Genomic DNA, 27745 nt, shown 5'->3' on the forward strand with positions numbered 1-27745 from the left:
TTTTCCTCTGTCTAACGCCAGACAATTTTACTAGTCAGTGGGGAATCCCTGGGAGTCAATGGGTTAATCACTCACTGAAAATTCAAAAACTATGTCCCCATTAACCCTTTGACGTCCAAACGGGCCTCAACTGGCCAGACTGGGAGTCAATGGGTTAAAAAATTATAATAGTTTTAATTGTTACATGTATATGTGATTAAAGCTATTAAGAGATATCCCAGAGTCACCCAAGTCATCATTTACAGCTCCATTTAAAGCTTTTTATTTCCAGTTCTTAATAGGGGACACTGACATTGGTGTAAAAAGGCCAACTGTAACTGACTTTAAAATTTAGAAATCACCTTTTTTGTGCTTTTGAAGTTCTATTTTCCTATCATCTTTGTCATTCTTTCAGAAATACAATAGACCGAATGCATAAATGGTGGCCAAAAAAAATATTCTTTTGTTTATGTGCTAATTAGACTCACTAGTCTCGCTCTCAAGCAACATTTTCTTTTGTATTTTGTCCATGCAAACGAGGCTAGTGAGGCTAATTAGCACATAAACAAAAGAATATTTTTTTGGCCGCCATTTATGCATTTGGTCTATGATCCTGTCCCTAACATTTGGGACACTTCCTTTGGGGCGAAAATCAGAAACTATGTTGTACGATGTATGGCCTTCAACATTGTTTGGGGATGTGGGGGTGGGGGAGAAACTATGCAAGGTTATAGATGTGGGTGGAAATTGAAATGTAACTTGGAAGTAATCTACCCAAAGGATGAGCAGAAGGGGTTGTTTTCCCAATGTTTTGGCCAGGAATCTTGTAGTCAGTGTTTGTATTCACACTTTGGTGGTACACCTGATCATCAGCATAACAGAAGCATGCACCCATGGAAAAATTTAATGATATTTCCAGACATGTGAAATAAATGATTCCCAGAAGGAATCATCTGTGCAGTTGTTTGATTACTAACTTGTCCTTCCCGAATTTTGTAATAACCAGAGAAATTTACCCATTCATTTCTTTCTTCAGGTATTTTCCTACATTCCTTGGCAGTTCTTTCTATTTTAAACATCAAATTGATATCTTGACAAGTGGAAAAGTCTTCCTATCTGATATAATGTACAATGAAAATGCCATGTTTTACTTCATGGAGGTGAGTTAGAGCGAGTGCCAGTTGTTCAAACGTAGCGATGAATAGTCTGCTATCCGCCTGGTAAATCACTTCTAGTGGATAAGTCATAGCAAAAGCAAGTATGTTTTCCAATGGATAGTGATTTATCTTGTGGATAGTAACTGGAACAACTGGAGCCAGTATGCTACATAGCAAAAAATGTTACATGTAGATTGGAATTGGAAGATGATGAGGCATCCATTTTGACATTATGGTAGCATCCTAGAACATTGATTATAAAATGTCCTTTTAAAATCCATGTTGTTAAAAATTTCAGTCAGCAGCTCTCAAAAGATGTCTCAGTGACATGGAAAAATCAGACAAGAAATTAATAGTCTCCTGTAGATTCCCAGAGGCCACTCTACCTGTCGGACATGTTAAATTTTTCTTGAGTGTTGTTTTCAGGTCCAAAAAAAGAGTTGCTGACTGAAGGCATTTTATATAGTTAAATTATGCAGTTAAGTACAATTTAACAAAGTTACAATGGGCGTCAAAATTGTTGAGACACTCTTATCCTTTAGAGTCAATTTCAAGCTTGCTGCGAAAATGGCCCCTTCCCCCGCACCCCCGGGACAATGTTGTGTTTTTTTCTGTCAACAGCGGTACAACATTGATTAGGGTGGGGGAGGGAGGGGTATCCCGGAAACATACTTGATGGACAAGTTTTCTTTGCAAACAATGAATGTGTAGTTGCCAGTGTGCTCTGTTGGCAACTGTCTCAACTAATTTTGTCGCCGATTGTAGGAACAAAGAGCGAAACAGATTGGCTACAGGTACGGTTATCTTCTAAGAGCAGTAGGGGTTAGCGGTACGTAGCCTATACCCATGCTCATGTGGTTCTTCAGTCAGCGTTGTACCATGGAAACGAGCATGGTGACCCCCCTTTTTTATTACATTTTTGTCATTGTCTTGACATGTCACAACAGTGTATGAAGTTTTATTGGAAATCTATGTCCCATTTCTAGGGAATCATTTTAAGGAGACTTTTTCACCACCTCAATTTCTAGTAAAATTCAACCAAACCACCTAGTTTTAGAGGATTACAAGACTTGTAACTGTAGTACAGGTCTGTCAGTATCCCAGGTTTTGTAGTCTTTGACTAGAAGCAGATGACCTGTCTTTAGATACAGATCGCTCTGCTTTTTTTAGGTAAATGTAAATGCCAGTAATAAATTATTAGCTGGCATTAGAAATGTATAAATGGCAAATTATGGTAAGTATAAAGGAGCTGGCATCAGCTGATGAATTGATATAGGTGACTAGAAAAAAAAACATGATCTAAAATCACAAAAACTCTACATAAATTTTGTTAGTATGTGTAATCAAATGGCGACGAGTGAAATTAGGAAATAATTTCACAGGCGTTTTGTCAAAATTATCAGAATTTTGACAAAACGCAAGTGAAATTATTTCCTAATTTCACAAGAAAACCATTTGATTACCTTTTAATGTCGAGGGTGACAAATTACGCTCACAACCGTAATTGTAAAATCGCTCGAGTACTTTATCCAACTGCTCGGGAAGAATCATCTCCAGGTTTTTCTCAAGGCTATTTTCGTCACACCACTTCACAAAAACTCTCACTCAGTTAATTGTGCTCTTTCACGTATTTAAATTTTCTGCCGCTTCTTTTAATTTCGTAACTTCTTCAATGGTCACTGTCTTAAATCTAGACGCCATCTTGGCTCTTATCGAGATACAAGAGATGTTACCATGGCAATTTTGTAATTTCACATGTGAAATTATAAATTAACGCTGAAATTTCGCGCCTAAATTAAGGGGTAATTTGTCACCCATGATATGAAACGTTTAATTTCCAACTGTGACTGGGAAATTATCGTCAATGTGTCTTAAGTTGGATCAGAGTCACTAAACTCAATTATCATGCTTTAATTCTGATTATAAAAAAAGTGAGTTAGCAATGCAATAGTATTAGACAAAATATCAAAACGTTTTCCTAATGAAAGGATTGGCAGTGGTAGTCCTTTCCATTGGAAACATACTGTTTCTTGTGGGAAACCCCTCTGAGCCTCCTTAAAAAAATGTAAATTCTCTGTTTATTGTGGACCTTGAAAGAACAAAATTAACTTTAATTTATAGACCATTTTTGAATTCTCACGACAGGACTAGATCTAGCATGAAATAGAGGCTAATGCTGGCAAATTTTTTTGTGTGTGAAAAGATTTGCCCACATTAGCCTCCATTTTATGCTAGATCCAGTCCAGCCGTGAGAATTCGAAAATGGCCTGTTGCCAGATCAGGTTTTAAACCAGGCAGAACTTTGTGCAAACAGATGCCTAACAACGAATTGTATCATGAGCCATTAAGTCTCTAACATTTTATTCCCATTATCACTAAGCATGGTACAGGGAAGTAATTAAATGAAAGAATTTGATAATGATATTTATGTCTCTAATTTTGATCAACATTTAAAGGCTAGGGACTCTTTGTGTTACATTTAATTATAACTTTGATGTATAGAATGTACCGGAAGTAATATCTATTATATGATAATTATTGTTTCCCTTCTATGACCTTGTTCTTCTGTGTGTTGAAGCTTCGACAATGCACTGTATCATCTCATTCATGATTCAAAGGTGCCAGTAATAATTATTGGTTTTCTCTGTACTGTACGTGGTACATCGTTATTTTACCATGTGTGGGTGTCAAATACATTAATATGTGATGATACTATAAATTTCAACTTTTTCAGCATTTGGAGCGGGAGGGTGTGCAGCACATGTTGGAATTCTGGTTGACAGCTGATAACTTTCAGTGTCATGTAAAATCTCAGCTGGAAACCAGGAAATACAATGCAGAGAATGCCTTGGATGATGCTATGATTATTTATGACAAGTAAGCAGCTGTGAAACATCTCTAATCTTTTATTAATTTGGTGGTTTTAATTTGGGAAGGTGAAAGCTACATGGAGCCCAGAAAGTCCACTTGTCACATTCAAGCATGGGAATGAATTTTGAATGAGGATATTTGTGGCGTTTTCCCTCCAGTAAATCAACTCGGATTGCCTGCCAGAAGAACTGCCTACAGTGGTGTTAGATAGAGACCATTTGCAGGGGAGCATCTTGGAAGTAGCCTGCACCCAACCAAATGATAATGCTGATATATTACTTTGTTGTCGTTGTAAAAACATTTTCAGACGGCCTTGGATGGCTTATCCACTTAGCCCTCACTTGTGATGCACTTGGAAATGACCTCCCCTCCCCTTCCCCCTCCCTCCTACCAAAGAGTCACCTTCCCTTAGGAGAGGGAGAGAATCCAATTTCACTGCATGATCAGTTTTAGGTAATCGCACGATTTTGAGTACACTCAAAAACCACAAATTTACCGGACAAATGTCCGATGACCGGTGCTTATTTGCAGGCTTGCAAGGGATAGTGACTTATCCGGTGGATAGTGTTAAATCCTCCTTTTGAACACCTGGGCCACTGGGTGACCTCTGTTACTTCTAAACAGGTGACAAGTTTCACCCACATCGATTTAAGACCAGGTGTACTGATTTTTGTTTTAGATACTTTTCTATGCAAGCAAGTCTTCCTCTTGGTGTTGATGATGCTACAAGAATTGAAATAGAGAACAGCATCTGTCGTGAAGGTGGACCATTGTCAGACTGCTTCTCTTCTCCCATGGAACTTGTCCTTTGTCTGCTTGAGGAGGTCTTTTGTCTTAAGAATTTTTCATTTTGTTAAAAAAAAGCTTGTTAGTGTTCCTTCCTGCATACCTAATAACCTGTGGCTCATTACCAAAGCCAATTCATTGACTTAATACATGTATGTTAAAATTAGTATGCAATGTCATCTCATGGAAATAACCCTGGCTGTTGATAAAATATGATAATTTATGTATAGTGCCCATGGTGCCTTGTGGCATGTGTTGTTGTCCATGTTCACCATTAGCCACTCTGACTGATTAAAATTTAATGTTGTGTTTACAAGTGATCCTTGTCCTGCTTCGTTACTCTATATGCAAGCCAGTCAACAGTGGCCTTCTTAGATCATCCATTTTGGATACAAGTGTACATGTACCTGGGTTTGTCAAGTATCATAGACTGTGTTTTTCAGCAATAAATTTACCTCTAGAATTTTCAAGAATAAAAGTTTTTTTCAAGTATATAGATGCTTTTTGTCCTTTGCCTCTTTCCTTGTGGACACTGTTTTTGACAATGAACAACAATTATTAATAATATATACTAGATTAGAATTAGCCAATTTAAGTTTTGTTAAGCACTGCTTAAACTCTTTTTATCACTCCAAGATGGCTATAATAACCTTTTAGAAAAAAAACCAATGCTGGTACCAGGAAGGAAATTCCTACAATGTAATAGCTAGGGTTAATAATAATAATAATACTAATAATAATAATAATTCTTATTATTGTTCATTCGGGCAAGAATGACTAAGACAAGCTTAAAAACAAATTGAAAGCAAATTTAACCTAAATAAGAAGTCATTTTGTACCTCTCTCTGCCTGCTAGCGGGTGTTTCTTTTCTTTGGCTGACAATCCCTGCTACTGCCATGGGTCAAAACTCACATTCATCTAACCGCCATCCACAACCTTGGGTGGGACTCGTCAAACCACATGCCCCATTAGGTTTGCTGACTGTGACTTGAGCCTGCTGTGTCCCGCGCATTCCTTTACAGTAATTCCACAGTTGTTACCAGTAAGTGAGCCCACACAACATGAAGTATCACTTGAGGAATTGGTCACTAAGCAACCGCCGACATGCTTAACACAAGGAGTTTCCACCCATGGCAGAGGTCTATTTTCCTTTACTTCTCAGCCCAGCAAATGCAGAAGAAACGAGACTCTGCTAGTAGGGAATACCTCTCAAACCATTTTTGTGGAAACTGCAGACAAAGCTTACAATATTCTAAATATGTCTCACCTAAAGTTGTAGTGGTAGGTTAAGAAAATTTATGTAAGTTTTAAATTTTTTTTCAAATCTAGCGTTTTTGTAATGTAGACTGCATGAAAAACACTGATTCCCCAACAAGGTGGGGTGATGTTTGAAAGAAAACAGTGTCCAAACTACCTAACACACGAGTCGAATAGGCCATTTCCAAGTTCATGTCTGCCTCCTCTTCGAAGTGAGTCTACCTTGTAAGTTCAGTTTTTCTTATGAAAATTAGTTTTCAGTCATGTGCAAAGTAGAATTAATTGCCATCACAAAAACTTCACACTTAGACTTGCTTTGACAAGGAGGCAGACATGAACTCAGAAATGGGCCTATTCCATGTAGTTGCCAAATGTAGTGCTAAAATCATTTTTTTAAATGTACTTTTAGGTATTATTCCCAAGTTTCCTGCAAAGTGAGGTTTATTTTAAGTACCTCACTGAGCTGCTGAATTCAGTCAGTGAGCGGCAGTCCTCAAATGAACTCTCTGCCTCTGGCAGTAGCACAGATGATGTAAGAGGCTCAGCTTCTCAAATAAGCGAGAAAAGTCGTCTCATGAGGTCGAGTCTTGGATCTGATCCTGACCTCGCACAAAACCCAGATGCAATTTGGCAGAGGCCAAATGCCGGGTAAGAATAAACAACACTGAGAGTAGAAAAGAGTGTTTTCACATGACGTCACGGCGGCCATGTTGGTGTTCCAAAACAAAGAAATGGCAGCCATGATAGTGAACCAAACTAATCCTCCTGGAATTGAACTCAAATGCTTTCTTTTGTTTCAGTACTCCAATATGGCTGCTGGTCATGTGAGTGAAAAAGCTCTATTGTGACAATACTTCAAGATGTTGTATATGTTGAGCAGCTTTTGTTTTCATGTAATGTTACCATGGTAATATGCCCTGGTTTAATGTGTGATTTAATGTGTTTGTATCAAGTGTGTCATTTATGTTTTGTTTTTGTTTTGTTTTGTTTTGTTTTTTTTTTGGGGGGGGGGAGGGGGGCAAGGGATTATACAGCTTAAAGGTGTGATATGCTCCAACCCTCCCCCAGGCTAGGTGCTAGAGTTGAAGTATCAAAAAGAAGTCATCATCGACACAAATGTCTGGAACTTAGCTGACGAAAACATAAAAGTGTTTTTTTAGGGTTCATTTCTTAAAATCTTGCAAAACCTGTCAATAATGTTTCCAAATGTGTACCCATCTTTAAAATTTTGGCTCATTTGTTTGTGTCCCTGATTCTAATTTTATTTTCCTCAAAGTGGACATATGTGATGTCCACCAAAGCTGGTCCATGCTGGTTAGATAGGCAAATGTTTTTAACTATCACTGCTACCCTCTGCAGTTTTGTTGTATGAGAAGTTAATTTTATTCTGATTTCTTTACAGACCATTGTCACTTGGAAAAGTCAATGAATTTGGAATTTTTGAGCCAATTTTTGAACCAGACCCAGACAGGGACAATGGACTCTCCACAGGTACTTTAAACTCTTTACTCTAAACAGATTTCACTTTAGCTAACATATGAAACTGAAGCTGAAGCTGAAACTGAAACTGAAACTGAAAATGTATTTTAATACAATATTTAGCAGAGCTGCTGGAGTCATATATTTAAATCAGTTACAAATAACAAATGGCTAAGAACATCAAATATGTGCGCAGTCCTCTAAAATTGTGTAAATGGTGCATCTATATTATGTTATTGTAATACATGCAACATGAGCAGCAAATCGGTATCTCACACTCTCGTGTGATACAGATCTGACTCGTTTCTTGTATATGACTTGTTCAAACATCAGCATTTAAGCGTTAATAATTATTGTACGCAAGTTATGTATAGTTTGGTAATTCAAGACATTTTAACAGGGAAAAGAAATGTTTATGTAAATGAAGAGAAATCTGTATCAGATATACAGATGATGATTAATAATTTTCCCGTCATGAATTATTAAAGAGTTTTATATGTATATATATATATGCACCTGTTATCAGGTGATTATGCTATTCAACAGGAATTATTTGGAATGCCTGCAACTCAACACTAGAACATTTCTGTGGTTTAGCGTTGCCATTTTCGGTTTATATATTATAGAGTACTTTTCCCATTTATAATTTATAAATTGTATCCAGATTGTATTCAAATGTTACCAACTGAAGATCTCCCATGTAAGAATAGACACATTTCTGAATTCTCTAATAGACGTTGTTCCTGATAAATGTACAATGACTTCTCCCCAAGCTACAAAATTGTAATAAAATTAATCCTCAGGCATTTATTGTATAATTTTATGGTACGTAAAAAAGTTTGTTCATATACAGCTGCTAAACTGGGGAAAGCCATGAAGAAACTGGTGTCAGGAGTAGAAGATAAGGTACAAACACATTTGTTGCTGTAAAGAATAATTATTATCAATTACAGAATTACTAGTCAGTATAAACCTTTTGATATTTTGTTATCGTTGGAAAATACAGTTACATGTACCAGTAATAATTTGCATTCAGGTACTTACAATACTTGTCACATTAATTTTTTTTTCAAATTTTAATCCCATCTCTGTCCACCCCTATGACACCATAAGTTATTATTGTCCTTAACCTCTTGTCAAGTCTTCCAATTTAATTTGTGTGGTATTGCAAATGTCAAGAACCCCAGGGCTAGATTTTGCATTTCAGAATCTAAACAGGTTTGCAGAGTGAATTCTCCCACTTAGGCATTCCCAGGAAATAAGTATGGGTAATCAAATGGTGATGAGTGAAGTTAAGGAATAATTTCACGCACATTTTGTTCAAAATCAAATAATTTCTCTCGCCTTTAGGCGAGGTATTTTATTTGATTTTGGACAAAACGCAAGTGAAATTATTCCCTAATTCCGTGGGTGCATCATTTGATTAGCTATTAATATCATGGGTGGCAATTTTTAATTACGTTCATAAGACGCAGGGTTTTTCTTGAAACTGTAGGAAAAGTTGCCATTTCACATGTGAAATTATAAATTAACACTTAAAATGGGTTTTAAAAAGTAGTTAGTTATAAATAGTTAATTATCAAATGTCTCCTGTCATGATTTTTCGGCTTAATACCCTAAAAGGTACGGTTAAAGCTCCTGTTGTGGACCTTTTAAGGCTGAACACCCTTAGAGGTACCAAAACCCGCTTTTGTAACCCCTAAAAGGTAAGACGACCACCCCCGTTCTTTTTATATGGGAGTCCCCCCCCCTCCCCTCCCCGGGGATTCAGGGCAAATGAAACGAAATTTATCGTGAAGCAGTAGGACAACAACTTTTAAGAATCCCAACTGGCCGTACACAAAACCAATTGGCTATTTACAAGTGTGGGGGAGAAGTTGAACCAGGGACTACTAGGATCAAATTCAACTGATGGTCTGGACGAGCCTTGAACCTGGGATCTGTAGATCTCAAGGCAGGCGCCTTAACCACTCGGCCACACTGCCTCAGAAATATATGACGGTCAGAATTGCTTGTTTTCTCTTTTAAAATTCCCAGGTGTTGCCATCTTGAATAATTTTGTTGTGTTACAGTTTCCCTATCGTTGTGACACAGAGAGCATTTGTAAAGTAACGCCAGGGCAACGGTAATACGTCACTATTATCCAAGATGCTGGTGCCCAGTGAATTTGAAAAACAAAAATAATTGGATCTGAAATTAATATTTTTAAGATGCAAACCCTTTCTTTGGATTTCAAAGTGTAAACAAATTTGATCGTGAACATTATTTCCAGTGGTTTAAAGTAAGTTTTTTTGTCTGAGTGGAAGTTCTCTTCAAGTGAAGTAATATTGTTCTTGGTAAAGAAAGTAAGGCATTATTTTCGGTCTGTGATAGACTGTCGTTTTTAATGATTTTTAAACACTGAAGTGGGATTGAAAGGGGCGTGGCACTGTGTCTTTAAGAGAAAGTAAGAACTCATTTACCATCATTTAACTTACAAACCTAAGATAGCTGAGTTGGAACCAGAAAGACTCTTTCCTTGCAGAACATTTTACAAAGAATAATATCAACAAATGTCCCATTATGGAATTTATTAAATGGTTTTCAAATTATTGGAAAATTATCTTTTTTTAATTGTAGAAATCAAAGACTCCCGAATTACCGAATGACCATGGTTGTAGCTAGATTAAATACATTAGTATTTATGGTAAAGATAAAATTTATTGGGAAGAAAAAAATTGGTACTATCCCCGGTCACTGTAAAGTGATCCATTTAGAATCCTTTTTACTATCTTTATGCGTGTTTCACCTTGATTTCTTTTACACCAGTTTCTCTCTCTTCCAGGCAAAGGAAGAAATGGCATGGAAAATTGCCAAAATGATTATTGAAGACGTCAAGAATGAACAGGCGTCGTCTTGATAAAGAATGTCACGATAGAACAGTAGGTATAGCTTAGTCGAGGGTAGAAAACAGAAGAGCTGCTCAGTAGACTGAAGAATAGTTATTTCAACCGTTTGACTTAACTAGTTTGATGATGGAAACGAACACAGTCTTCAAAAGGCGTACCGTATTTACTCGAATAAACTCCGCAGATGAAAGGAAAAATACCAATTAACGCCGCACCAAATCAGAAGAATGCGACGTTCACTCGAGGATTGTGAGAAAAAGAATCAAGTACACATTTAATACTCTGAACGTTGATCACGAGCCAGTCAATTAACGATTCTATTCAGCAAAAATGCGAGACATTGAAACTTTTAACGTGTTTCTGTTTTAAATAACATTTACAAATGATCTACCGTAATTGTCGTCAGTGATTTAAGAAATGTAAGCCCTTAAGTTAAATAAACGTCGCATCGGACACGCTCAAAATATAATAAACGCCGCGGCGTTTAATCGAGTAAATACGGTAGTCAGTCGCAGGCTACGTGCCTTCCCTGGCTTGCGTGACTATCGCGCAAGGATTCAAGTAGCCTGCGTAACTGGCGGGTATTTTCTCGTGGGACTTTTAAATAGGCGCGAGTAAACCGATGGTTGCTCAGTGCCCCCCCAAAATTTTGGGTCAGTACGCAGCTATTACAACGGCTCTCGGAATTGGCTCAGAAAACAATGGGCCAAAACAACCAACCAATCAACGATGGACTCTAACCCTAAAAACAATAGAGCTGTGTCTTAAAGGGTCCAATGAAATTAGAGGTTGTAAAGAGCTGCGTCCTCTCTCATAGTTTTCGGCCTTTGGGCCATATATTTGCATGGAAAGGAGCCTAGGCCTAACCGCTAATACTGATTAGATATTCATTTTGTAATGCCGCCGACTTCGAAGTATGTGATGGAATCATGTAATTTCGTTTTGGCTAACAATCATGTTAATCACGAGGTATTTTTCATTTTTTCACTTTATTTTTCAGTTTTTCTTACTAATGTTATTCCTAGCATTACTGCTACTGATTTTCTGTTATTCTGCTCAAATTCTGCTCAAAATTGCCTTATTCGCCTTATTCTGCCTGCAAAATGCTCTCCCCGAACTCGCTCACTCTGGTGAAAATTCTGCCGGCAGAAATTATGCTATCTCCGTGCAAGTGGGTGCGAAACGGCAAAGCCGCAATAAACTACTCATCACCATGCCGCTCGCGGCCCACTCGCAATCGAGGGATGCGTGTTGTGTTTTCCCGCTAGCTACGCAGGCTAGCATTCAAGAGGAAATGAAACGAAGGAGTTATTTGAGTTTAGTAGCATATGGAATAAATAGAAGAGGAAAGAACTAAGCATGTAAATTGGTTACCATATCGCAATATAAAAACTTTTTTCGTTGTTTTGGGCATTTTCCATTCCAAATGTCACACAAGCCCTCTACCGAACGTTTTTTTTTAAATTACGTCCAAAGGGGATTGAAACATTGGTCATGGGTGTTATTGCTTACTCTAGGTTTCACTGGAATGTCTTAAAATTGGAAAGCGTAAATATCTTAGGACCTACAATAGGTGACCCAGCCCACACAAATACATTTTGTTAAAAGCGTATGCATATTTTCGTAAAATTGTCGAAATTGCTGATTACAATGGAAACTTAGAAATTTCTATACGCGTATATAAATACCTCACATGCATTTTGTTGCCCGCCGATAAATCAAAGTTATCTTGTAAATATTTTGCAAACAAGTTGCGTAGTAGAGAAGAAAGGAAAAATATTCAAGATTTTCACGGTTGTAGAACAACGGTGAACGTTTGGTTCATGTCAATCCACAGATTGGCAGTTAACGGTGTTTTAGTTGTACAAAATTCATACTTTGCGGAAAATTTAATTATCCGGAGTAAGGGTAAATTGCCTTTTTTCCTCTCTTTAAACAGTTGTAGGAATTTAGTACCTCGGGGGATGAGATCTTCAATTGAGCGTTGAAAGTAATTTCACGTTTGGGAAGGTTTTCCATTGCTCCGCTTTGTAATTGGCTGAATAATAGAGCGGTTTTCAATTAAGTGCCGTAAAACAAATACCAAAGTAATTACTTCGACCAATCACAACAAACAAGGCAACGAACCAATCCAAATTCGTAGCAATTCCATGTAACTTGCTCAAAGCATTGGTTGATAAACTGGCGCGAGGTTTTTAAACCAATCACTAAGCGTAGCAATTGCATCGCGTATTTTCCTTCGACAGTCATTTGAAAACTGCTCTATGCATTGACAAAATTCTCCAATCTGATTTGCTAAGAGAAATGCAGTTTTCAGGTAACACCCAAGTGCAAAAACAAGTAACAAACCAAGCACTCTGCTTGGTCAGTGAGCAAAGAGACTCAGAGATAGCCAATCAAATGCGAGCCGTGGATGGCGCAATTTTCGCATTATTGCGTGATACGCGTATTGATAGGCATGCGTTGCTCTGCTTAACCATCTCGAAAATTTTCATGGCTATTATTAATAAGTAATCATTTTTCTTGTGCTACTTGGAATAAATAAGCATGTGTCATTTTTTTCAAAGATCACAAATTTTGTTCGTCTTTAAAATAATTCATCGTGGCTATTTATTGCAAATTGCACTCGAAATCATGTGGTTACCTAGACGAAATATCTCGTGCCATATTTTTAGCCAGTGAGAGGAAAAACCAAGACAAATAGTGGCTTTCTCATTTATTCGTTTTGCGTTATGCTCACGGCTTGTTTATATAATTGTCTTTGCCTTTATTGATTGGGCAATTAACAAACAATTAGTTTCGTTACTCAGTTGAAAACTGCTCTTTTTTGTACTGGATGATTTGCAGAGTCTTTTTAATGAACATAAACATTGAAAATAAACAAGTTTTTTTTTTCTTTACATAGCATTTGTTGTGATTTTGTCGTGACAATGTTTTGGGCTTTCTTAGACGGGCCTCTTACGAGAACATGAAGTGATATCCTGAAAATCCAGCAATCTGATTGGCTGCGGGAGCGAGCAGAAGTTTCCTATCTCTTGACTATACAATCACGGTACCAAAGGACTCTAAGTGAAGAGCAAAGCTGCGAATGTAATGAGCGAAGTTTCAATTTGTCTTAATCGTTTTAGTGCCGCCTGTTGCATTAAGAGTAATGGTATTTTTGAACTTTTTGACAAAAAACGATGGATTCTGACGACGAAAGCGAATTTTGTTACATAAACGAACATGATAAAGAAAGCAACACTGACGAAACCCAATCAAGCTTAGTTTCCCGTGTGCTCTAAAAATACAATTTAGAAATTAAAAAAAAGAACTTATTCACCGGCCTAGGTTTATCCGTCTAGGAAAAAAAACTGTGCCCTCGGTCTCGAGACCTCGGGAAGTTTTTCCTTATACGGACCCCCCGGCTAGTGAATAATACATATATATTATAGAAGTCAGAAAAATCCAGGCTCGCTTCTTTTATCTGCTGTTTTCATATTTCATTGCCAATTTATGTGTTCATTTCAAAGTCGACGACAACAGTTTCACCTCGCATATTTTGGAAAGTTGGTCGAAAACATAGTCATTTTTCATACTTCAACATTTAAAGGGGCTATGCATTGCAAAATAATGCAATTTCATGACACCCAAATAACCACTTAAAACTGTTGAACAACATAAAAGAAGCACAGCAAAGGCAAAGAGAAGCGTGGATGGACACAAATGGACAAGATTGAAACGGATTGCATTTGGGTTATCTTGAAAAAAGTCGGTCCGACATTTTTTCAAGTTTTGGAAGTTACAAACTAACCCGCGGTCAAAAATCTGAAAACGCAAGAACAAAAATTTGACTATTTTCACAAGGATTTTAAACATGGAAAAACTCCTGAAATTTCACAAGAACATTTTCTTTTAAAGTTCCAGTCAAAATCAAAGGACGTTTCACAAGGATCGAATCTTCTGTTCAAAGTGGAAAAAATGCTATTTAAAGCAAAAACAGTATGCAATAAAAATGGCCGAACGATAGATTTCTAAGCAATATATATTGAGGAAAAGGAAGAAAGACAAACTTAAAGATTGAAATCACCTTGTTGTCCATTCAGAACCTCGATAAACGACCTACAATGTTGGACAAAATAAAGTAAAAAAATTGTACCCTACCCAATCCCCCAAAATCAATAATGAATCCGCGCGCAAGTTAAATCCAGCCATTCTTTTATCATTGGGGGAGGGGTGGTCTTCATTTTCAATGTTCAAGATTGTAGCTCCCCTGGAGTTTTTGTAGCGCATCCCACCCTGCCTCGGGACTCTGATTTTTTAGTTGTCGTTCGCCCGCAACCAAGCAACTAGTTTCCCATCCTCCCCACGGGGGCTTTTCTCCTTGAGCTTGAATTTCGAAAAATAATGGAAGTCTGATACTTCATAATGTCGCGGATGTTAACGAATGTTTAAAATTGCAATTAGCAACAAAGCTAAGACACAAGATCTCGTGTGTCGCCATAAGTTTGAAAGACACTTCTATTTTCTTTTTCTTTTTCTTCTAATCGTACTCCAACTACAAAGGTAAATGGAGAAATGTATGGAACAATGTTGTATTTTGTCGCAATCGAAAAGAGACTATGTTCAGAGAAGTGAATTTTCGCCTATTTTGAGGTGATTTGTTGGAATATAGACCATATTCGTATTTTCAGTATTGGACTGGAACAGTCGCTTACAATGGAGGTTCATGCGGGGGAATCTTTTCAAATGAAAATACTTTTTCATATATTTCCCCGCATTAGCCTCCATTGCAAGCTAGTTCCAGTCCAATACTGAGAATACGAATACAGTGGTTTTCACATGACGTCACGGCGGGCCATGTTGGTGTTCCAAAACAAAGGTCAACACTTATGGCCATCCGTCAAACTGACATTGGATATTTCCTTACAATAAGACGACGCGATATCCCATCTTAATATGACAAGCTTATCGCTTTAAAAAGAATGAAAACAGGCAGAATTAGAGCTTTAGTTCAACAAGAAGTATCGTTTCTAAGCAAAGCCGCGCTGATATACAGTATTTAGGTCTGAAAACCACTTTGAAGACGTTTAGCTGTTACTTGTTTTGCTAGGTACTACTATGTCAATACTCCAAAAAATTCGATTTTTCAGGAGCTCGTCTCGTTAGTCTAGGGGATATTGGAATATGCAAGGAGAACCCATCGATCCGGGTTCAACTCTTTGGCTCGCCTGATCTGATTTTACGTCATGCAAGTTGAATAAAGAGGGAGGGAAATGTCAGTTTGAGGGATGGCCAAAGAGATAGCGGCCATGATGGTGTACCAATCCATTTATTATCCAATATGGCTGCAGGTCACGTGAGTGAAAACGCTCCATACCCCTTTTTTTAATTTCGCTAATCATGCACGCGTTGAGAGCCTACACTCTTACATAGACCTGGGGGGGCCGTTTCTCGAAAGTTCCGAAACTTTACGGGCCATTTTCGGGTGTCACAATTCCTTTTGTAACTCAAAAACGGAGAGCATTTAATTCGTCAAACTTCACAGATATTTTTCTTTTTGTTACCTTGAAAACATGTTAAAAGATCGGCTTTCCAAAACAAGCGGTAGGTAATTTCACAGATGGCTTTGCGGGCTCGAAAAGTTTTCGGGACTTTTGAGAAACGCGCCCCTGGTGCACAAAAACACGAATCGACCTTCACGTGATTATAATTTTCAAACTTTACCAGTCTTGAGCCCTGAAAAGAGAGGAACCGTTTACGAGACACGTGACTCATAGTATGCCCGTTATTTGGTGCCAAAGAAAATCGTGTTAGAATAGAGATATCACTCCCGGTTGATTTAGAAGGATTCCACGGATTGCACAAGGTTCAGGATTTTGTTTTCGGCAACTTGCACGCAAGTGTCAACCTACAGAGGGCAAAAAATAAAGCTTCATCAGGAAAATAGTGATCAAATTGCTCGATGTTTTGACAACACTGCATTTTGTCTTGACATGTTTTCGAAAGTGGTACGTTTAAAAAGGAGCCGCGCGGTAGATACTTAGAAATCACTCAGCCTGAGTTTAAGCACACCATCTTAAAAGTGGCATTTTTTTCTTCTATCGTGGCATGAGCAACGCAGTTTCTTGCAGTTTATGGCTTATCCTAGCCGCAAGCCTGACATTTTCAATGGTATTTACGGTAACCTTGGGTGCAGCTTCCAAGAAACAAGATCGCAACAATAATGTCTTATCTGTGTCCGCGGATGAGGGTCGCCACTTGCAAAATTTCTCTATCATTGGAAAGGTAGTGTTCGCCGAGTGTTTCTGCCACCAACGGGACTACAATATATTTATGTGCTCAACATGGAAACTACGTCAACAAAACGCTTCGAAGAATTCGCAATTAGAGGTGATCGACAAAATCACAACGGGACAAGTAGGGCTTCAAAGTCGTGACACAAACGGAACTTGTATAAAGTACTTAGAAAATATTATCGACGGAGTCTACGCAAGTTATCCTTTGAATCATTCAAGACCTCCAAGCGTCGAGCTTCTCTCAGGTGACTGGAAATTCTGCGAGGACATGAGAATGAACGACGACACAGGGTGTAACTACACCATAATACCCGCTGAAGAGCGGAACTCTAGCCAGGGCACTCCGGTCTATTTCTATTTTGTTCGCTCGTTCGCAAATGCGTCTCAACACCTAGTTCTAGGAAACTTGTATCAACTGGAGGTAAAAACGTGTGAGGAAAACGTTGTTAGCATTCGCGTTTCTGTTCCTATTGGCTCTGTTCCACAGTCGGCGACACCAACAACCGAATTCTTTTCATTTCCGATAGCACCATCGAGAAATCAGCGAGCCATTGAGTTGCAACCTCATGACAATCAAGAAACACAGTATGACATTAATGACCCAGGCGCTTTGCTATCGTGTAGTAATCTTCTATGCATAGTAGCATCGCTTTTAGCTACATTAATGGCGTTGTTGTAATCAATAGAAGGCGGTGTTTTATTTTCAATTTGGTCTATGCCTCACATAGCAGAATGTTGTTTTTAATTCCTGAAAATTGTTTGCTTTTTCACAGCACGCAAGCCTTCTAGTGGGTTCTTTAGTTACATTTGTTTGGATAGCTGAATTTTACAAAGTGCTCAAACGTTGGGAATAAATTGATGTTTATAACCTTTGGAGGCCTTTGGATGAGTGACATGTCAGTGCGCAAGTGAAACACAAGGGGAACGAAGCTTCGCTTGCGTTTCGTTCCCCTTTCTGGATTCTTCCACAGAGGTCGAAATTCTTCGCTAATTTCGTTTGTCTGAGAGAGCATGAAAATAAGTAACACCCTTCTTATGACTAGTTTCAAAGATAAATCACTGCATGTGGTTAATGGTAGCTGGGTGAGTAAGAAAACAAACACTCTGTCCACAGCCGCAACTCGAATGGCGCGCGTGATATGTGTTGTTGTTTAAACGGGACATGGAAACGAAATTCCAAGGTTTTTAGTGCTGCTGATCAGCTTTAAGCATGGCTTACCATCCATTTCTATAATTTTCGTCAATTAGCCGGCAAGTGTCGAACAAGAAAGCTTCTTCAGACATGAAGAAGGCCCATTGACCTCGAAGAATCTAAATGCACGCTGGGCATCCTCAGTGAGTGTGGTCGACCATTACTGATTAAAGCCATTACAATGCACACAAAGGAAATTGAGCTCATGTTCCCAGGGTGTGACAGGTATATTTCCCGCAGGAAGCGCTACCCGACTTGACCCCACCGTTGCCGCGCTTTTAAATTTCAAAGCGTGTTCTCGGAACTTGAGGAAAAAATTCCTCCTGAACATTCTCCTGAATATCGGCCGGGCTTATTTTATTATAGTAACGACAAATTTACTAGAGCGATTTTCATTTGAGTGTCGAAAGTAATAAGCGAATTGCATTGGTTTTGCATTACTTCACTCAGTGACTGGTTCAAAGTTCCCGCGCCACTTTTTCAATCAATCAGAAGTGAAATCAAAACCAATCGTGGCTCGCGCGTGCGCATTTTCCCGCGCTGTGTGTCGGCTACGTCAGTAATTACTTCGAGTTTTGATTGGTTTACCGGATTGTCCCCGTCCTTTTTGATTGGCGGCACTCGATTCCCTATATAGAAGGGAATCTCTGCTGGTGTCCTTGAATACATTACTTTTGTTTCCTTAGCATACGAGTTTGCTTACATCGTGGGCATTGGGCATCGTACTAGTTGCGAATTGACTTCACAAGCTAAAAGAACTTGTTAAACTAGTAGTTAACTCTCCGGTTTTTTAAAAGCTAAAAGCTAAAAAGCTAAAAGCTAAAAGGCTTAAAAGCCTTTTACCTTTGATAACAAGCCAGTTGTTAGCTTTCAAAAACATTAAGTTATTATGTGTATAGAGCGCTAACGACCCCATACATTCCTTGTAAAAATTCGAATTTCAAAGCCATTACGATAATTGCTTAAAGATTATCTGGTTTATCGAGTTTTAAATTTTGAGAGATAGCTCATTATGCAATGCACTTTTCAATATTCTGTACTATATATTCGTATTCTCTACTGAATGATTAGAAGATGATAGCCTTTTACTAATGCCTAGGCAATACCTCTTAACCAACGGTTAGCGATAACCAAGCTTCCAGCAACCGGCCCCCGGATGTAACCCCGCGACGGACTAACATCCTCCCCCGGGAAAGGGAAAATGCTCCCAATCGCTTCATGCTTCACCAAATTGTAACATCGGGAAACTGTCCTTTAGGCATACAGGGACGGGGGGCTGGAAGGCTTTAGCCCACCCAATTTCAAGCAAAAAATAAAAATCAGAAGTAAAACATCTGTCATTTTACGTTTCTCCACGTTTATTTTTTTGATATCTCGTCGAGAATGCTGAAAGTTGCATTTCCGAGCTTCCGCACTCTCATTTGTCAATAGCTGTGTTTAAATGAGAGAATGGAAACACGGCTGTGACATCACACGAATTTTGATTGGGTAAGTGTTGTCAGACGCGCGTTTTGATCGGCTGGTAGGAAATATGAGCGTGTATCAAGAAAATCTAGCTGTTTCAATCTAGAAGTAAAAAAACGAGCATTTTCCTTCATTTGTTTAATTATCTTTGAGAAATATTTTATAAAAGCAATAAAGGACTTTTTTCCGTGTTTCCATAGCCTCATCTAAACACTCGGGGGAGTTGGGAGAATCTCGACAGTTATGCAAACCCTCGATTGGGTCTCGGGTTTGCATAACTGTCGAGAATTCTCCCAACTCCCCCTCGTGTTTAGCAAAAGTGACCATGTGACCATGATTTTCCCGCCATTTTCTATGTTTGCCAGGTGTCTCTTGCCGTTTCAACGTGAAAGTAGGCATTTTCATGTTTGCCGTATACGTGAAATTTTCTTCTACATAAGAAGTTGTTTGCGGAAAAAAAAGCACCCAAAACCATTTTCCGGTATGCCAAAGGAGGAAAAATTAGGTTTCATGGTTATAGTTAGTTCGTAACTGACTCCAGTCAAGATGGCCTCAAACAAGGAAGCTTGTTCAGTAAAATTCAAGAAGTCCTGAAAGAGTTAAAGAGGAAGAACGTGACACTCTCCTGCAACAGTTTGCTATGTTCTTGGACAGCATTCCAGTTTTTGGGTCAGAAAGATTTGCTACCTTCCAATCAGCTGAAGACACAGTGGATACTCTCTTCTATGAATGCATGGCAAACGAGAGCTACAAGAGTGTTTTCAGTGTTGTAAAACTTATTCTAATTTTGTCACATGGACAGGCAACAGTTGAGAGAGGTTTTAGTGTCGACAAAGAGGTAGAGGATGAGAATTTGAAGGAACATACTCTAGTAACTCAAAGGATTGTTTGCGACCATGTGAACAGTGTGGGAGGAGTATTGAACGTTGAATTGAGCAAGCCCGTGCTGCTTTCAGTCAAGGTGTCGAGACAACGGTACGAAAAAGACCTTGATATCAAGAAAGGCAGAAGAACTGAAAAAACTGAACAGGAACGGTCAGAAAGAAAGTGTGTGATGGAAGAGATTGATGAAGTCAAAAAGAAGAAGAAGAGAATTGATGCTGAGATTAAGTCACTTAATGACACAGCCGATGAACTTTGTACCACAGCAGAGGCTACTGCTAAGTTAACATTTGTCACTCAGGCGAATGCTTTGAGGCGATCTGCAAAGGATAAACTTAATGATCTTGTTTCCTTAGACAAAAAATTAAGTTCCATGCTGAAAAAGTTGAAGAAATGATTCTATACAATCCTATCCTTTGGTTTTATGACCTTATTTGCACTTACTGGAAATGCTCTTTTGGGGTGACTGTGGAAAAAATGTGATATCGTGCTTGTGGAAATGGACTCCTTGAATATTGTTAAAAGTCCTTGAAAAGTCCTTGAATAAAAGGCCATCAAACCTGTGCAAACCATGTTATCAATTCAGAGTTGGATTTTGGATCGGGGAAACTTGAGGAAAAGACTTAGATCAGTCAATTTGTTGTTTAAGAGCATTCGCCGCTGCATTTCGTAAAGTATGTAGATGCCAATTTTAACTCCTTTCTGACGGAAGCTTAAATAACGCGCTTGGAACTCATAGAATTGTCGTGTTATCTTTTTAATAAGGAAAAAAAAAGCAAACTCAGACTTGGGCTTCAGTTAAAGTTGTTGAAAGCACGTGCTGTGGCTTTTTCGTAAAGCGTTACTTTTTCTTCCATTTGATAGTTTGAATGGACGGCGCTTCCCCAAAGGAGGTGCTACTTTTGAAGTAACACCTCTTGGTTGGAAGACGCGTTCTTAGAAGGTCACTTGATTACAAGGCTTTAGAAGATTTTTCCTTTTTTATAAGCAAACTTGTCAAGTCAAGAATTCTCGTATTAATTTTCATTAGAATGATTTCACAAACCCTGATTCCTATATGCTAAATGGAGCAAAACATGGCGTTTTTCTTCCTTATCTCTTGGCCTTGTCTAAATAGGTATTCGCTTTCCTCAGCAAGTCGTTCACATTATTCATGGAGTCCATGGCTTTCTGACACATTTTTTGATGGGCTAGTTGTGCTTCCTTAGCGTGATCAATCTTTCGCCTCTTCTCCTTCTCCTCGTGCCTTCCATTCTCTTCGTCGTCTGAACTGTCCAATGATGAAGCGATTAATTCATTGTCGAGTTTTCTTTTCGCAGCTTCCGCTTTTCGTTGACTTGGAGTCATCAACGTTGAATACTTTGTTTGCATGGCAATCAAGGCAGGCGTTTCGTCTAAACCTGTCGACGTTGCTGGCCGGGGTGGCAGGTTGAGGCGATCGCAAGACATTCTTAATTATGTTGCGCATTCTCCCTGTAAAGCGATCTGCTGATCGTTCCAAATACATCCTCACAACGTGGTCAGGTAATCCCGCCTCAATGACTCTTTGTTTGGCAAAGAGCAACACCTCCTTCCAGTCCTTGCCGTGGCAGAGGTTGTAACATTCCACGATAAAGCGTTTTTCATTTTCTCCGATAGAAACGCGTTTCCTTTGAGCGCCTGTTTGAAGTAAGAATCAAGCGAAAGGAAGAAAGGCCTTCAGAAAATTGGTTTTGGGTTGGGATGGGAAATTTTATTTAGTTTCTAGTTGTCCTTGTGTCAAAACATTTATAAATATAGTATCAGCTGGAGCTGTTAAGGCCATGTTACACGAGGCAATTTTTCTTGCAACTCGCAACGCAACGATGACGAATAAAAAACCTTCCAAGTTGCAGAGGGTATGTTACACGTTGGCAACTTCTTTCGCAACTTGCAACGCGTACAATAGAGAGATTAAGCATGACGTTTACGGCCGACGGCAAACGGGAAACGGCAGGCAGGCTCTTGCTTGTCATAAAAGCGTGAAAATTATCTCATTTTACCTTGTCTCCTTCCTTTGAGAAGTTGCTTGAGATGTGGAGCTAACAGGACAGAAATGAGCTAATATCAAGCATTGTTCTTCCATCTTTGGCAAAACCCTAATTTCACTCCGACGTTTGCCGTTTGGCACAAACGTCATGCTTAAGCTCTCTAATAACAGACAAGACGGCGGACGCGCTAAGTCGCCGAAAGATGAGCTCTGATTGGCCCATTCTGGACAAAATTGCGTTGCAAGTTGCAGAGGGGATGTCACAAGCAAGCAACTTGTCTCGCAACGTTGCGAAAAGTAGAGGGTCATTCTACTTTTCTCGCAACTCGCAACGCAACAATTGCAGTTGCAAAATGGGGTATTACATGTGAATTTTTTCTCGCAACTTGCAACGCAACGTTTGCTGCGATGCGAGTTGCAAGAAAAATTGCCTCGTGTAACATAGACTTTACCTTTATCCTGGTTGTTTCCAGAACCCGCAGATTTTTCTTCTTCTACGTCCCATGGGCGCCATAAATTTGACATTTTGAGAAAAGCCCTGTTTGGCACTTCCAAAAATGATGTTGTTTTAAATTTTGCGCACGTGCACAATATGCAAATTCTTTTATGTTACAGTTTGAAACTGACAAACAATACGTGCGGTAGTTTTATCTTTTTTTCTATACACTCATTAGCATTGGAGGATTCTAATTAGCGTGAAAGAATTGGGGTTTGTGAAATCACTCTATTAACCCTTTCAGCCCCGTGGGGTTCCCCACTGACGAGTAAAATCGTCTGACGTTAGACAGAGTAAAATCTATAAGTGGCACTATTGGGAGTGAAAGGGTTAATGGGGACATACTTTTTGAGTGAATCTAGCTGTTGTTAACCCTTTCAGCCCCGTGGGGTTCCCCACGGACGAGTAAAATCGTCTTGCGTTAGAGTAAAATCTATAAGTGGCACTATTGGGAGTGAAAGGGTTAAGAAGAAAAAGCGAAGTTAGACTTCACACACTGCAGCATTTCGTAAAGTACATACAAATTTTAACTCTTGTCTTTGAAAGCATTGTTTTTTAAAGTTCTTTTTCTTTCAATTGATATTTCAAATGGCTGGTGCTTTAAAGGAACCGTTCTTGATATTTATTCTAACAGACTTAGTTTGAGGTGAGAAAGAGATGGGAAAGAAATTCTGCGGTTTCGTAAATAGAACAATTGCTGTAGCACAAAAGGATGAACAGATAAATTTTGACCAATAAACTTCGCTTACACTAAAAGTACTATTTAAAGTGTCCCTCGCAAGAGTGAGTATAGAAATCATTCCGTTTATAACTGTTCGACTTAGAACGCTTATTTTCAGGGGGGGGGGGGGGGGTCTAAATCCACGAAAGGGGGTCCATATCTGCTAGCGGGTCTGGACCGGGAGGGGGGGGGGGGTCCAAATCCGCTGTGACACCGGTTTGGGTAGCGGGACAATCACGTTGAACCTCACGAATGCAGATGCGTAAAGCATGAATTAAGTTGACGAACAATATCGCGGGCTCATTTTCACGGAGCCGTACGAGCGTGCGCAGCCATTTTCGTCCACCGGATTTCCTGCACTCAAAGGCGTCTGTTCGCTACTTTCCGCTAAACTACATGACGTTTGGATCTTGGTTTGCTGTAAATTATCATAGGTATCGAGAGACTCTTTTGCGATTCCATCCGTTCTCTCCCGGAAAACATTCCTCTGTCGATTGCAAAACATAAGTTTACACATTCTTGCGGAAATAACAAAGATAAGAAAAACAGCAACGATGCAGATTATTAGTGGTAATGTTAAACTTTTAACGTCTGTGCCCTGCGCGCAATAATCATAGCAAGGTATCCTTTCTTGGTGACCATCACAAGCATTCCAACCGCAGTGTTTTCGTAAGCAGTCCCAGTCGTTCACACATCTGTAGCCACAGCAAACGTAACCCCTCGGGCATTGGTGGTTAGTTCGGCACTCCTGATTCTGTAAACAAATAGCTATCTTCGTGCAGCAACTGCAGCATTGCTCATTGTCCGCTTGGAGGCGAGTTTGCGATTCTGTGCAATTCTTTGCTTTCACCCCTTGAAGGGTTGCATTCGTTATCAATACGAGGGTCTTCAAAAGTATTGATGTTACATCCATGAAGAAAATTACCAAGGTCTTTGTAAACGAAGCAGGGTTTTAATACACTTGAACTAAGTGGCTGATTGCCTCAACCAGAACAGAGTATCCTTTGCGAGACCTTGTGATATCCGCTGAACTTTGAGTGTTGTGCAACTCAGGTGAGATCCTTTGTTCAGACCTGTTTGAAAACATCTTTGCCCCAATAAGTAAAATAAATTCCGACTTCAACAAAAAATATTGGAAACAAAAGTCTAAGAAAAGGAAACCAATCAGAAAAACTTGCAAAACGACTCTCGTGACATCTATAGGCCATTCCGGAATTGCGCAGGGAGCTGGGGCGAGTTTCAAAAACAATCGATAAATTGACACTATCACAAGTTTGATGCTTTTAGGTTGAACGTAGACCAAGTTACGGACTTTAAAACATAGTTAAAAATCGATACAAACGTCCACCAAAACAACAAACTCTTAAACATTTTATCACGTTTGGGCAACTGGAAAATCCTGTCATGGATTTACTATTTGGAAATAGTTGTGGTGAAAATCACTTTCTTTGCCTATCTTTATGAATATTACGGAAACCGTAAAAAATTCTAAGAGTTTAAATGGATTTGGGGAAGGCCGCCTCAAAATTGGAGACGTTTGTATGGATTTTTAAACATGCTTTTAAGTCCGTAACTTGATTTCTGTTCAACCTAAAAGTATCAAACTTGGACAGATGGCCAATCTCAATGTAATCTTTTATGTGATGGTGTCGATTGGTTCAAATTTGAAACTCGCCCCATTTCCCTGCACAATTCCGGAATGGCCTATAGATAAATCATTATGAAGACCCTGGGTAAGAATATCTGGAAAAAGAGTGTAAATTTGTAATGTTGGGAATTACCTCCAATGTTGAATAATTGATCTAAAAACGCCCAGTTTCAGTCGATTGTGTTTAATTAAGTTTCTCTCCAAAGTAACAATCTCTCTCTCTACAATGTTCGGCCTTTCTGGTTCTAAAGTTCAAGGTCATAATCGAAATCAGTCCCTCACCACTTCTCAATCAAATAACAAAATCACCGTTACAAATCCTGTACTCGAATTACCGCACCATTTCCGACAGGAACTCGCATTCCCTAATTCTTAATTAAGCCGGGGTGGCCGCATCAAACAATGTTTGAAAAAGCAAGCTGTGTGGAGAACGATTAACGACTCCCAAATCATTGAGCTCATTGATTTTTGAACTAACATGTTCAAACACATATTCCCCTCCACAGGCGTTTTTTGATGAGTCACGTGCCTCGGCGTTGGTTTGGAGGAATAGAAGGAAAGACGCAAAAAAAAAAGAACATAAAAAAGCAAGGTTACCACACCATACCACTAACCCGGTGTGGCCAAGCATGATCAAAACCACTTCACCGGCTTAACTGGCAGCTATGGACAGCTGTTTCTGCCCTGTTGCAAATTGACCGGGTGAAGTGGTTGTGCGCATGTGCGATGTGTTGGCCACATTGTGGACTTAACGTATCACGTGCCATATTCGGTTACCTTATGTACCAAATCTCTCTTGTATACAGAACGCCTGAGGCCGTAAAATGACGGCACGATTCCACTGCAAAATGGTCTTAAGTTCCCTTAAATCGCCTCGATTCGGTTACCATGTGTCGCAGATCTCTCTCGTATAGAGAACGCCCGAGGCTTTAAAATGACGGCACGATTCCTCTGCAAAATGGTCGTAAGATTGGGGAACAAGTTCGTAACTTGACTTTATAGATGCCCGATTTGTGCATTGGTGCGGTTTAAAAATTGAATCGATAATAGCTGAATGTTCAAGCTCATTCAACACGAAACGAACTGGTGTCATAATATAAGTACCCACATCATTATGCAATCAAGCTCTTTGTTCAAATTGAGTGTCTCATTAAAGGAAATCAGTTGATAATTCGGAGGTACACGACGAAGGCTTTGTCAAATGCCAGTCAACGTCAACGGGCGGAGAGATCATAGGTCACCCGGTTGTCGTCCTTGCAATCCGGTGTTCCCCATTGTTCATGTCCCGATCTGATCCCACTATGCAGACTATGGATTGTCTACAGTTAACTTCTCATTCTTCCGTTAGAGCGAGTTTCAATCGAGTGTCGTAAAACCAAAACCAAAGTAATTATTTTGGCCAATCAAAAAGGACGGAGACAATCCAGTAAACCAATCAAAACTCGAAGTAATTAATTACACGTAGCCGATACAAAGCGCGGGAAAATGTGCACGAGCGAGCCACGATGGGTTTTGGTTTCACTTCTGATTGGTTGAAAAGGTGGTGCGAGAGTTCGAACCAATCAGTGAGTGAGGTAATGCAAAACCAAAGCAATTCACTTATTACTTTCGAGACAACTGAAAATCGCTCTAGTTCCATTTGATTGCTCCTTCTAGTCCATTATGGTTTTGTTCAGCAGCAGAAGCCCATTGAACTTGGTACATGTAACGGCATTTTGACAGATCAAGCTTTCTTTAGAAGGTATTTGCATGAGACCAGGACCAACTCAGACCGGTATGAACTTTTATTATTCCACTATTACGCCATTTTACCATATTCGGTCAAGAGAACGCGCAAATTAGGAGACGGTAATACACTGTAGTGTTCCGGTTTGACCGGTTTAGAACGGAGCAAATACGGACGGAACGGAACTTTTTCAATGAAAGAAATTGTTTTCAACATGATGCAAAGACTGACAATTTAGAGAATTTGGTTTGTGATCGGTTTCACTCGTCATTTTGTTTATCCAATCAAATAAGGAAATTTGGCTGGCTTTTGTGCTGTTTACATCGTTCGCACGCGCCCTGAAGGAGAGGTGATGCTTTTTTTTAAACACCGTTACCATTAAATATAAATTGAAGCAAAATAAGAAATTTTTGTAGTGGAATAATAAATCTCTTATTCGATTGTTTAACATATAATACTCGCGGACATTTTGCTCATTGCTCGTATTTTTCCTCGCCCCTGCTTGGGAAAATACTACTCAACTCGCAAAATATCCGCGCGTATTATATGTTGAACCATGGAAGAAGATGTATGTATTCGCTCGTTGTTCGTGTCAAAAACCCGAACGAGCGAGGTACGAGCCAATCAGAATGGCTCGTACCTAGCTCATTCGGGTTTTGGACACTAACAACTCGTGAATAAAACACCGTACGTCGCGCTTTCATAAACGATATGTACCGGTATAAAATTTTGCAGCCGTTTACATAAAACCGAGACGAAATGCTTGGTGCCTGGTTTCGGGATGAAATGATATGTTTTGTCTAATAAATATGTGGCTAACCCAAAAGCGCACAGGCATGAAATTTCTCAACCCGGTCTGAGATTTGTTGTCGTGATTTACCTGAGAAAGGTAAGAACTCAGATCGGTAGGAG

General features: G+C 39.2%; 1 protein-coding gene across 1 annotated transcript in view; it reads left to right on the forward strand.

The window, feature by feature from the left end:
- Positions 1-11764, forward strand: part of LOC138045968 (A-kinase anchor protein 10, mitochondrial-like) — a 23615-nt gene extending 11851 nt beyond the window's left edge. Inside the window, exons 6-12 of the mRNA XM_068892620.1 lie at positions 1016-1139; positions 3871-4013; positions 4687-4831; positions 6461-6699; positions 7454-7542; positions 8384-8436; positions 10355-11764. Coding sequence (XP_068748721.1) covers positions 1016-1139; positions 3871-4013; positions 4687-4831; positions 6461-6699; positions 7454-7542; positions 8384-8436; positions 10355-10429 — 868 coding nt within the window. The 3' untranslated portion in view covers positions 10430-11764. The remainder of the gene's footprint in view (positions 1-1015; positions 1140-3870; positions 4014-4686; positions 4832-6460; positions 6700-7453; positions 7543-8383; positions 8437-10354) is intronic.
- The last annotated feature ends 15981 nt before the right edge of the window (positions 11765-27745 follow it).

This window comes from Montipora capricornis, chromosome 4 (genome assembly GCF_036669925.1).
Source record: "Montipora capricornis isolate CH-2021 chromosome 4, ASM3666992v2, whole genome shotgun sequence".
In the NCBI taxonomy this organism is placed as follows: domain Eukaryota; kingdom Metazoa; phylum Cnidaria; class Anthozoa; order Scleractinia; family Acroporidae; genus Montipora; species Montipora capricornis.